Source organism: Gymnoscopelus braueri (assembly GCF_963280865.1).
Source record: "Gymnoscopelus braueri genome assembly, chromosome: 23".
Lineage (NCBI taxonomy): Eukaryota > Metazoa > Chordata > Actinopteri > Myctophiformes > Myctophidae > Gymnoscopelus > Gymnoscopelus braueri.
In genome coordinates, this window is record NC_137625.1 from 27,177,626 (window position 1) to 27,190,125 (window position 12,500).

General features: G+C 41.0%; 1 protein-coding gene across 1 annotated transcript in view; it reads left to right on the plus strand.

The window, feature by feature from the left end:
- Positions 1-795: 795 nt before the first annotated feature.
- cacna2d4a (calcium channel, voltage-dependent, alpha 2/delta subunit 4a) overlaps positions 796-12,500 on the plus strand; it is a gene marked incomplete at both ends in the record, with an annotated part of 127,144 nt that continues 115,439 nt past the window's right edge. Inside the window, 2 exons of the mRNA XM_080421161.1 lie at positions 796-881; positions 12,470-12,500. The exon at positions 12,470-12,500 is cut by the window's right edge and continues 51 nt beyond it. Of these exons, the coding sequence (XP_080277287.1) occupies positions 796-881; positions 12,470-12,500 (117 nt within the window). The remainder of the gene's footprint in view (positions 882-12,469) is intronic.

The window sequence follows — 12,500 nt, forward strand, 5'->3', positions numbered from 1 at the left end:
CCTTTTTTAATTCATTGTCAGTAAAGTGCTCACTCAGTTAGATATGGAGATACTTAAGTTTTCTGCCCGACAGCAAGGATGTGTGTACAGTATCATGTGTTTGTATTGCATTTACCATTCAATCCGGGAACGCATCTGTGTCACGTAAGATTTCTTTGGCTATTAAAAAATAGCAGATACACAAGTAGATTGTAGATCTGCTATTTGTTTTAAAAGATCTGAAAATGTCTGCAAATCTTTGAATATATCTATACAGTTTTAACTCAAATCTTTGCTTCTGGGGGGTCCCTGGAAGGCTGGAACAACATATTTTGAGATGGGGGTCCGCGGCCAAATACATGTAATTTTGGGTGGTCCTTGACATGAAAAAGTTTGAGAACCACTGATATTATAGCAACATAAGTAAAAAAAAAAAAAAAAGGAAAAAACTGATTTAGAAGACATTTGCAGAATCTCCCAGAAGCAAAGATTTGAGTTAAAAATGTTTGCTTTAAAAAATGTAATTATTTTGCAGAAATAGCAGATCTCCAAGCTCGTAGTGCGGCACTCGGTGCCATGCTAGTATAAAATAATGTTTACAGCTAAAAATCTAAAATGACACAGTATGCGTTACTGGTTTTAATGGGTTAATAAAGTATTCAATCAATCAATTAATGTGTGTGTTTCTATCTGAACGTCTCCCTGAACACAACAGGGTTCTGAGCAATCAGACGCCTGAACACTGGGAGCTGTGGGAACACGGCCATCCCGAGACGGAGGAGGAGGAGGAGGAGGAGGAGGAGGAGGAGGAAGAGGATGAGGAAGATGATGGCGTTGTGGATCATCTGGTTGGCCTCGCTGTGTCCGACGGCCGACGCCCAGATGAAGATTTCCCCCGAAATGTGAGTACAGGGAAGGGCCGATGGGCTTGGTCAACGGCCATTGGATATGCCTTAAAGGGGTAGTTCACCCAAAAAAAAAAAAGATCCTAGCGATTAGTCACCCCATGGAGACTTGAATTCATGGAATTTTTTTTTAGCCAATAATTTGATGACCAGCGGCAGCTCCGGTATAGGAGACTCAAAGTGTCAACTTTGAGTCTCCTACCGGAGACATTAGCATCTTTCCGCCGGTCATCAAATTATTGGCTTAGGAATGCGACAAAAACAAAAAGATCTCCATGAATTCAAGGCTTCATGGGGTGTGTAAATGATAGATAATTTTTTTGGGTGAACTATCCCTTTAAGCCATTAAGACCTGAGCTACGATTCTACAAATGTCTTCTAAATCCTAACAGTTTTCTGAAACACTTATGTTGCTATAATATCAGTGGTGCTCAAACCCTTTTCATGTCAAGGACCTCCAAAATTATTTGCATTTGGCAGAGTAAACATTTAATTGGCTGCATTATAAAATACAGTACCTGCATCTGTAAAACTAAGCTTTTTACTGGTTTTACAGTAGCTTTCCTCTACAGGTTTCCACTGGACAGATAGAAGGGAAAATATTCAGTACTTCTCATGGTCTTCTTAAGCGTTTTCAAGGCATTAGTTCCACACTGATACATTTTATGGAAATTATTTAAATTTTTTGTCAGTCAGTCAACAATACAGAGCATAATTATTCTCATTCAATCAATATAATTGATTGTTTTGAAAGCGTAGTGCAGCTGTTAAGACAACTCCTGTCTTCAGCAGTAAGCCATGCGCTGCGTTCACATGATGTCAGCAGTTGTTTTGTGACAGGTGTCTTTTTTTTCCTCTTTTCTTCCTTTTTGTTGAGTCAAACCTCCTGTCAGACGTTCACATAATCAATACTGAGCTATCACTCAGCTGTACACCTGTGTGTGTGTGTGTGTGTGTGTGTGTGTGTGTGTGTGTGTGTGTGTGTGTGTGTGTGTGTGTGTGTGTGTGTGTGTGTGTGTGTGTGTGTGTGTGTGTGTGTGTGTGTGTGTGTGTGTGTGTGTGTGAGAGTGTGAGTGTGTGTGTCAGTCCATACTGTACATATGTATGTGTGTAGTGTGCATGTGTGTGTTTATGTGTCTGTCTGTCTGTGCGTGCGTACCCAATAAGGCCTGAGGCCGATTCTACAAAATGTCTTCTAAATCCTATAATTTTTTTGAAAAAACCTATGTTGCTATATCAGTAGACTGAGACAACGAGCCCAATCGATGGTCTTGAAGGGCGGATCCAAACTCAGCCGCCCGGATTTGTGCGGGGCTTCCTATTGCTTCACCAATCTATGTCCCCGCCTACCCCCCTCCCCCCCAGCCTGTGCACGGAGCACGCTGACGTCACCAAATTTAGAGCGACGCCCCTCTGCACTCTGATTGGTTAGGAGATAACAAGGTCCTAAGACCATCGTTCCTGCATGGCTCCCCCAGGCTTTTTTTCTTTTGTAACAAAAAAAAAAAAAGCCTGGGTTTCCGAGGCTACTATATCAGTGGTTCCAAATGTTTTCATGTCAAGATCCCCTAAAACTGTATGTATTTGGCCGCAGACCCCCATCTCAAAATATGTTATGATGACCCCGACAAAGCCCGGGGTCGACAAAGCTCGACAAAGCTCACAACGCGCCGCAGTGCGACGCGTTATGAGCTTTGTCGATATGCTGTTTTCAGCTAAAGCTTTCCCCACAATAAATATTCTGTGACTACTTGAAAGGCAAGGAAAAATGAAAAATCGCTGGCAGTGGCTGCAGACTGTTCTGAAAAACTCTGGCAGTGAATGAGTTAAACTCACCATTTACAATGCAGGCATTTAGCAGATGCTCTTATCCAGAGTGACCTATAGCGGAGCAGATAAGTGCTACGATCTTTCAATTTATGATACAAGCGTGAACATTGGCATGAGCAGTCTCCATGGGTCACTTGACAAGAACATTGTCTGAGCCATTTGTAATTTCAAGATGAAGGCCATTTTTCAAGATGGCCGACACCTTAGTGGGCAGTAAGTGATATGATGGTTTATTTGGTGATACAAGCATGAAAATTGGCATGAGCAGTCTCTGTGGGTCACTTGACAATAGGCCACCCACAGCTACTTGAAATTTCAAGATGGCGGCCATTTTTCAAGATGGCCAACACTTTAGTGGAGCAATTAAGTTATATAATGGTTTATTTGGTGATACAAGCATGAGCATTGGCATGAGCAGTCTCTGTGGGTCACTTGACAATAGGCCACCCACAGCTACTTGAAATTTCAAGATGGCGACCATTTTTCAAGATGGCCAACACTTTAGTGGAGCAATTAAGTTATATAATGGTTTATTTGGTGATACAAGCATTAAATGTGGCATGAGCAGTCTCTAAGGGTTGCTTGACAAGAAAACACTCCCAGCCACTTGAAATTTCTATTTTCAAGATGGCCGCCCCCTGGATCCTCAAAAGATACATTTTCTCATAGAAATGTTTTTTCATTAAGGACGATTATTATTAGTATGCTAAAGAACACGGTTTAGATGGTTTAAAGATGGTTTAAAGCTGCAGGAGTGTTTCAACGGCTCCGCAAAATTTGGTCGTCTAAAACCACCTCTACGGCCACCAAGCTACGCCTCTACATGTCAGTGGTCATCCCAACAGCGACCTACGCCTGTGAGACATGGATGAAGATAGCCAACACCACCAACAAGTTGGATGTCTTCCACCGACGATGCCTCAGATCCATCCTGAGGATCTCATGGAGAGACCACATCACCAACGAGGAGGTGATGAGAAGGGCAGGGGTAGCACCACTGTCTGTCATCGTCGATGAAAGGAGAAGGAGAATGGCTGGACACGTACTCCGACTACCAAGAGAGAGACCAGCAAGTGTGGCAATGGACTGGATGCCAGAAGGTGGAAAGAGGAAGAGAGGGAGGCCAAAGAAGACATGGAGACAGACAGCTAAGGAAGACCTAAGCGAGATGGGTGTCAGCTGGCACGGAGCAAGAAGGGTCGCCAGAGACCGGAGTAAATGGAGAAGACTCGTCGCCCAATGTTCCAATAGGAACGGGAGGAACTAAGTACTAAGTAAGTAAGCTAAAGAACAACTTTTAACACATCACAATATAGTTGTGTTGATTTGTTGATCATAGATAGATTAGATAAGAGTGAATATCTGCACTTCCAGGGCACACTGGTGATATATCACTGCTGTTAAACTCAGAGTGGGGTTCAATGTCAGCTAATTGAAAGTTGGTATCCCAAATGCTGTCTAATTTACCCCAAAACAGTTAGATAGCCGCACCTGAATTGACAGGTTGTGCCAGCACGGGAGAGCCGAGCCAAGGTTAATGGGGTTTTAGTTAACCGGATGGTGTACAGATCGCACAGGATTTAAATGGCAATGGATGAACGATCGAACTAAGTGTAGGGTTAAGGCACGAACTTAGTTGTATCCCATACATCAAAGTGCTTGGTAAAAGGTGGTAAAAGGATAAACCCTCTGCCTCTGCCTATGCTGCAGACATGGCAGAAGCCATCATAACAGTTGTGAAAACTAACTGGGACAGATGTTTCATTTGTCAGCAGGTCACCAAGGAAAAACTCATTCAGCCGAGTTTATTCAACAGAGAGCACGATCGTACTGGTTATGATACCATTGCAAGAAATGTTCCATTGTTTCATAAGATCAATGCTCTGCCTATCTTACTTAGTCCAACCCGACTAGATGAAGGTGATGGCATAGAAAGCACATTGACAAGAAACAGAGCAAAATATCATTCAAGCTGAAAACTTAGGTTCAACAACACAGAGCTGGAAAGGGCCCAAAAGAGAGCATCTACATCTGCTGAAGACACTGAAGATACCAAAGATATCCATGTCAAGAGGCCAAGAAGATCTAATGTATGACCGACAATATGACTTGATCCCACCAACTCAAGCAGCACTCAAAGAGCATGCCAAACTTGCTTCTTATGAGGCTGGATACATGTGGGGACAGGCATTGAAGCGACATCCACAAATGCCGAGCCCATCTGACTGGGGATGGGTGGAACAGGACGAGAAGTGGAAAGTCTTCTGGACTCCACTTCCACCTATTGCGGAGAGTTGTTGGGAGTTGACCAAATGTGGGTGCACCAAGGCATGTACTGGAAGGTGTAAGTGCTTCAGATATAACAACCTCTCTTGACATAGCTTTTTGAGGAACCAAATACATTTCTATGAGAAAAGGTATCATTTAAAGATCGACATGGCGGACGGCAGTCATCTTGAAATTTCAAGTGGCTGTGGGCGGTTTCTTGTCAAATGACCTTTTGAGACGGCTCATGGCAATTTTCATGCTTGTATCACCAACTAAATGATTTCTTAAGCTTAACTGCTCCACTAAGGTGGTGGCCATCTTGAAAAATGGCCGCCATCTTGAAATTTCAAGTAGCTGTGGGTGGCTTATTGTCAAGTGACCCACAGAGACTGCTCATGCCAATTGTCATGCTTGTATAACCAAATGAACCATTATATAACTTAAATGCTCCACTAAAGTGTCGGCCATGTTGAAAAATGTCCGCCATCTTGAAATTTCAAGTAGCTGTGGGTGGCCTTTTGTCAAGTGACCCACAGAGACTGCTCATGCCAATTTTCATGCTTGTATCACCAAATAAACCATCATATCACTTAACTGCCCACTAAGGTATCGGCCATCTTGAAAAATGGCCGCCATCTTGAAATTACAAATGGCTCAGACAATTTTCTTGTCAAGTGACCCATGGAGACTGCTCATGCCAATTTTCACGCTTGTATCATCAACTGAAAGATTCTGCCAGAAAAAAGCATTTAGCCGCTCCACTATAAAGTGAAATCTCAGAGTAAATGATATGAATGATAGTCAACACTCAGCAGGGTAAAATATCACATAGAGTGCAAAAAAAAACATTTAGTACTACATAGAATCTAGGATACCATGTAAATATCAAACCTAGCATCTTTCTAACCCAGGGCTTCTCAAACCTTTTTATACCAGAATTCCATTTTATGGGGGTAATGTTTTTTGCGACCCCACACTTGATTTATAGTACAATATCAACCCGACCCATAGTTTGAGACCCTCTGGTCTAAAAGACATACAGTACCATCTAAATCAGTGGTTCCCAAACTGGCGGTCCCCCAAAATTATTTTGGTGGGTCCCCAGATGATTAGCTTAATGTGCAGCTTTGCTTTCTCAACATACAGTGTAAGTGTATACAGGGTATCTGCACATTTCTAAAGTTAACGATTTAATGACGCTTAAGACCTTTTTAACACCAAATTGGGCAAATTGTCAAATATTACGTAAGAAAGAGGCAAACATTGTGAAAATAGCCGATCTACAAGCTCAGAACGCCTCGCACTGCGAGCTTGTAGTTATTAGTGGCTAAATTCACAATGTTTATCTGTGGAACTGAGTCAAACTGTATGTAATGCCTACACTTCCAAGTGCTTGTGAGGGTGGGAGGTCCCCAGGTCAAATATTATTATTGTGGGGGGTCGCGGCCTGAAATGTTTGGGAACCCTTGATCTAAATAACATACATCTGTGGATACGTAACCTTGGCTATTGGAGGTGTACCTGCAGTGGTGGAAGAAGTATTCCGATATTTTACTTAAGTAAGAGTAGAAATACCACAATATAAAAATACTCTGTTACATGAGTAATTGGTAATCAAAGTAAGTATTGGCATCAAAATATACTTAGAGTCCCAAAAGTAAAAGTACTAAAATGTTTGAAAATAGCAGATCTACAAGCTCACAAGCTGTGAGCTTGTAGATCGGCTATTTTCAAATAGCCTATGAATAAAATAGGGCTAAAGTTGTTAATGTATGTTTTATAATATAATAATAAAACTAAAGTTTTCAAATAATTGTAGTGGAGTAAAAGTACAATATTTGCCTCTGAGATGTAGTGGAGTAGAATAAAAAATACTGAAAATTGGAAACACTCCAGTAAAGTAAAAGTACCTGCAAATTGTACCTAAGTACAGTACTTGAGTAAATGTACTGGTGGAAAGTAACTTTACACCACTGTGTACTTGGGTCTCTCTCTCTCTCTCTCTCTCTCTCTCTCTCTCTCTCTCTCTCTCTCTCTCTCTCTCTCTCTCTCTCACACACACACACACACACACACACACACACACACACACACACACACACACACACACACTGTGTGTGTGTGTGTAATGGATTTAAGGTAATGGATTTAATCTAAAGTCAGGCATTAAGGACACATAACAGGTGTTATGCAGGCTAGACAGGCAACGTCCAGTAACTGAAATGTCACAGGTTCACTTCCTGGAACCAACAATGTAGTGACCTATCAACAGACATGAGTGATGTGTGTCCCTGGGCAAGGCACTACATCCACCCTCTATATTCTGATAGTAATAATTGCTATAGAGTATTTGTTGAATAACAGGGGTCTCCTTGTCTCTCCAGCTCTTTAATAAACAGAAAATACTAATGTCATCCAATCAGGACAATCCATATTTGTCTCACCACTTAAAATGTCACTTGTTTATGCTGTGTACAGACTAGTGTACACTGTATGAGTTCTTTCACCTGATTGGATGAAATTGCTATCCTGACTTTAAAATGTATTTTATGTTTACTAAAGAGCTGGTATAGACCCCTGTTACTGAACAAACACTATGGGATTAATGTAGAGTTATATTTCATCCCAAAACAAATATCACTTACGGCACCTTTAACCTGTTAGTCAGTCAGTAGGTCAGTCGTTCACTGATAGTTAATCCTTTGCTTTGGCACGTTACGGCACGGCATGGCACGCTTAAACCTCCTGACTTCACTGCACTCACAGCTAATGAGGAAGGACACGTGCACAGTCCCAAATACCTAAGGCAGGTGTTGATCCAACTCCTGACAGTCTAATCAAGAGCGTGTAGCTTGAAACGTCACAGGCGCTTTTTGGGTGCGGTTAAACTGAAGCCCACTGAGTGCAGCTTCTTTCGTTGTCTTTTTCGCTAGTACACACACACACTCACGCACACTCACGCACACACAGATAAAGATCCGAACGAAATGATTCATATAATCAACTAAAACAAACAGATACATACGATAGACAGACAGACAGACAGACAGACAGACAGACAGACAGACAGACAGACAGACAGACAGACAGACAGACAGACAGACAGACAGACAGACAGACAGACAGACAGACAGACATGAGGGTCTCTCTGACATAAACCTGAGATGCTATCTTATTAGCAGGCTAGCTGGCAGACATCAGGTTAGCCACCTGCTACCCTTAAGACTGACCTTATCTGGATTTGACCACTTATCCGCTAATACTGCATGGTCTCTCTCTCTCTCTCACACACACACACACACACACACACACACACACACACACACACACACACACACACACACACACACACACACACACACACACACACACACACACACACACACACACACACAGGCGAGATAACCCTAAGCTTGGTCATGCCTGGCTAATTTCTCTTTCACTGTCAGGATTAAACAGGGTTGATGTGGTGGCACAGACTGACCTATGTGATTAGTGTCATTGTCACGTAATGTAAAGGTCACAGGTTCAGTCTCGGGCTGGGCCATATATATAATATGCTTCCAGTTAAGTCTTAGTTTTGTATTGCATGTTTTCTTACAATCATCATGGACATCTGTGCATTGATAAAGATCACAAGGACTATTCAATGGTTTTATGCTTTTCTATTACTACTAATCGACAGTACTAGTTTAATCTCCAATGCATTTAGTAATACACTATTGTTCATTGTTTATTAACTCTTTGACTGCGGACGACGCGATAACGCGTCAAGTGCTACTTTGTCCAGTTGGCCGTCGACGCGCTCGACGCGCTGGACGCGCGTTCATTGTTTAATCTCTGATTGCGCTATGCTGCTTAATATTCAATGTTATTCTCGAGTTCCACTTACTTCACGGACATCTGCATCCGGTTTCATGACCTGGATTCCGTTTCCGGTTTTTGATTCTTTTCCCCAGTCATTTTCGTCCAAAATAGGTAAATAAACGGTCTTTCACACGGTATGACGGACAAACGGACAGTTTCTCTTCTATAATCTATGGTCTGGGTGACGATCAGTCATCGCCGTCGTGTATCACGACGGCATTTTGGCGATTAAAACAATCTGGGACGACGTCACTTCCGTTTTCATGTTTTTCCCTGTCTAATCTATCAAGAAGGCTGAGAGAGACCCAACGACCTGATCAAGCAGTCATGTGCTGCACTCTAGTGGCGGATTTGTGCTGGGTCTTTACATTATGTCCCCTTAAATTATTTTCATGAGAAAAATTCAAAATATAAAAATAAAAAAACACGAAAATTGCTGGCACTGGGGGAGTACTTTATGAAAATACTCTGGCAGTCAAAGAGTTAAAAGGATCCCCATTAGCTGATGCCGCAGCGACAGCTAATCTTCCGGGGGTCCATAGAAGATACACTACATACAGTAAAAACATGATACAATACATAACATGACATTATGCAAAATAAATATAACATTAGCTTAACATAAGTGCAAAACAGAGTGTTCCAGGCTCTGATCCAGAGATTTAGTAAGTGCAAAAACAATACCTGCATTGTCTTAAACCCCTCTAGACTTGTGTTGACCTAGACGTGTTGTCAGACACGCTAAGGTGGTGCAAGAATCATAAAACATTATATGATAACAATAGTAATAAACTAATACTAACAATAATAATAATAACACACACATCATCATGTCAACATTAGAAGGGGTGTGGTCTGTATTTCCTAAACCTATAGGAACACAGCTTACTGGCACATACCCCATCTCAACATCTGGCCATTGCCTCAAGACGAGTTCACTGACCCACTTCACACACGCACACACACACGCATGCGCACACGCACACGCACACACACGCGCACACACACACACACACAAAACATGATACAATACATAACATGACATTATGCAAAATAAATATAACATTAGCTTAACATAAGTGCAAAACAGAGTGTTCCAGGCTCTGATCCAGAGATTTAGTAAGTGCAAAAACAATACCTGCATTGTCTTAAACCCCTCTAGACTTGTGTTGACCTAGACGTGTTGTCAGACACGCTAAGGTGGTGCAAGAATCATAAAACATTATATGATAACAATAGTAATAAACTAATACTAACAATAATAATAGCAATAACAACAATAATAGCAATTATATAACAATAATAATAATAGTGATTATATAATAGCAATAATAATAACACTATAATCTGCACTGAAACTGTAAAGAAATTACCTGTTCTATAGGCATTCCTGACATTTAACCTGCTGTACCGTATTTTGGGCATGTTGTTGTAGGCATTTCCAAATCATCCAAAATGTCATAATTGAAAATGTTTTTGAAAATAGCAGATCTATATGTGTGTATACATGCATATGTAGATATCTCAATTATGTTCTCTCTGATTTTATTTTCTCCTGTAAACCAGTGAGGTGACAATAAAGTTATTCTGATTATCACCACTTGTTGCATACGCTGTGAGCTTGTAGATATTTCCACTATTTTTGTGCGATACTGTGATACGTCAATAGGGCGCTAATTTATGAAGAAAAAATAAATAAACATAAAACATTCTCTTATGGAGATACAAGGTTTCTGCCTGACATCGAGGATATTTGTGTTCACTGATGCAGTCTTTGATTGTGTGTTTGGTGCGACCCACATAAGAACATCCACAGTGGCAAGAGTTGCCGGTAATAATTAGTGTTCTTGAGCTGGTGATGTACTTCTGTGTGTGTGTGATGTGTCTATATTTGTTGTCTTCTATATTTTATACCAGTATCATCATAACAGTATTATCATCGGGCTGTATGATAATGCTGTCATTCTTAGCCAGATCATCTAGCAGGGAGAAAGGTTGTGATAGGAGAGGCTTGTCTCTTGTCTTTGTGAGCTGCTTCTCGGTTTTATGAACAACTTTATTAGTGAAAGTAAGCAGAGTGGCATTATTGTACATGCATACCAGGCCTTTATGGTAGCTACAATTTCCGCAAGCAGCTAAAAAGATTACGCTAAATTGTGTAAAACGTTAAGTTTTTACACAAAACTTCAGCATCATCTGACAGTGGAGTGGTAGAGAGAAAAATACATTCCCTTTCACCTGAGATTTTTGTACACATCGTGGAGAAACTGTCAGACTTTGTCTCCGCTAACCATGAACGTTAATACGTTATAGTATATTCTTACACTGCTCATATTGACATATCTGATATGTTTTCCTATTTCTTTCATTCTCTATTATTTCCCCCTTTCTTGAAACTGCAAATGATGGGAGCTTGTATGACAAAGAATGTCTCCCACTTTCTTTTATACCTGTAAACCTTTGATATAACATTTGAGTTGAAAAATGCACTCTGTTAAAGCAGAGCATCAGTCAAATTAAAACAAACGGAATAATAACATTTAATATTTGTGGTGTATAAGGTATTCTTTGGCGGAAACAAGATAATAAGTTCACACTATAAGTTCAGACCAGGACCAGCAGGTGAATTGAATTAACAGAATGTTGCAATAGAAAACCAGCAGTAAAGTGAAGAGCAACTGTTATCAACCACCAGTCTGACCACTATGCACCAGTAACCACCTGCTCCATTACATAACCACTGAACTGCTGCATCATTAGGTTGACACTAAGGTCTCAGAGGCACTTGCCCGTCGGGCAAGTACAGGTCATTTTCTACTTGCCCACAGGTCTTGCCCACTTGCCCGAAAAGTAAATCGTCCTTTATAAAATGATAGGTTAAATTTTAATTACCATTCAATTAAACACTTATTTTTTTACTTTCGACTTGCGAATTATGGGGCTGCGCGATAAAAAATGTCATACCTCAATATGTATGCCAAATATATAAATAGCTATGAATATGACTATGGGTTGAAGGTAGGGTAAGTGATATTTTTTGGTTAAAACAAAAAGGTTTTTTTTATGGGTTAAAGCTCTATATTCTGATAGTACTCATTGCTATAGAGTGTTTGTTCAGTAACATGGGTCTCTCTGTCTCTCCAGCTCTTTGATAGACAGAAAATTAATTTCCAGTTAGGCGACACCATTTCAGCCAATCAGGAGAGAGTACCCATTTATCAGCTTCATTTTTATAATGTTCCAGTTCCAATTTTACATGCTCATTTCTTTGTGTCATCACTTCCAATTTCACTTGTTTAATCTGTATCCTGTCTGAGTTCTCTCTGTCCTTCGATAAAATTGGTATCCTGACTCGAAAAGGCATTTTCTGTTAAATAAAAAGAGCTGGAGAGACAACATGTGCACCTGCCCGTGGGGCAACCAGATAGCAAACTTCACCTGCCCTACCATTTTATTTATCTACCCCGGGCAGGCGGGCAGGTGTTTGTGTCAATCCCTATTGTCATTATGTTCTCAGTGGCTATTTCTAATTGTGTGTGTGTGTGTGTGTGTGTGTGTGTGTGTGTGTGTGTGTGTGTGTGTGTGTGTGTGTGTGTGTGTGTGTGTGTGTGTGTGTGCAGCGTGGGGCAGTGGGCTGTGTCATTTGGTCGA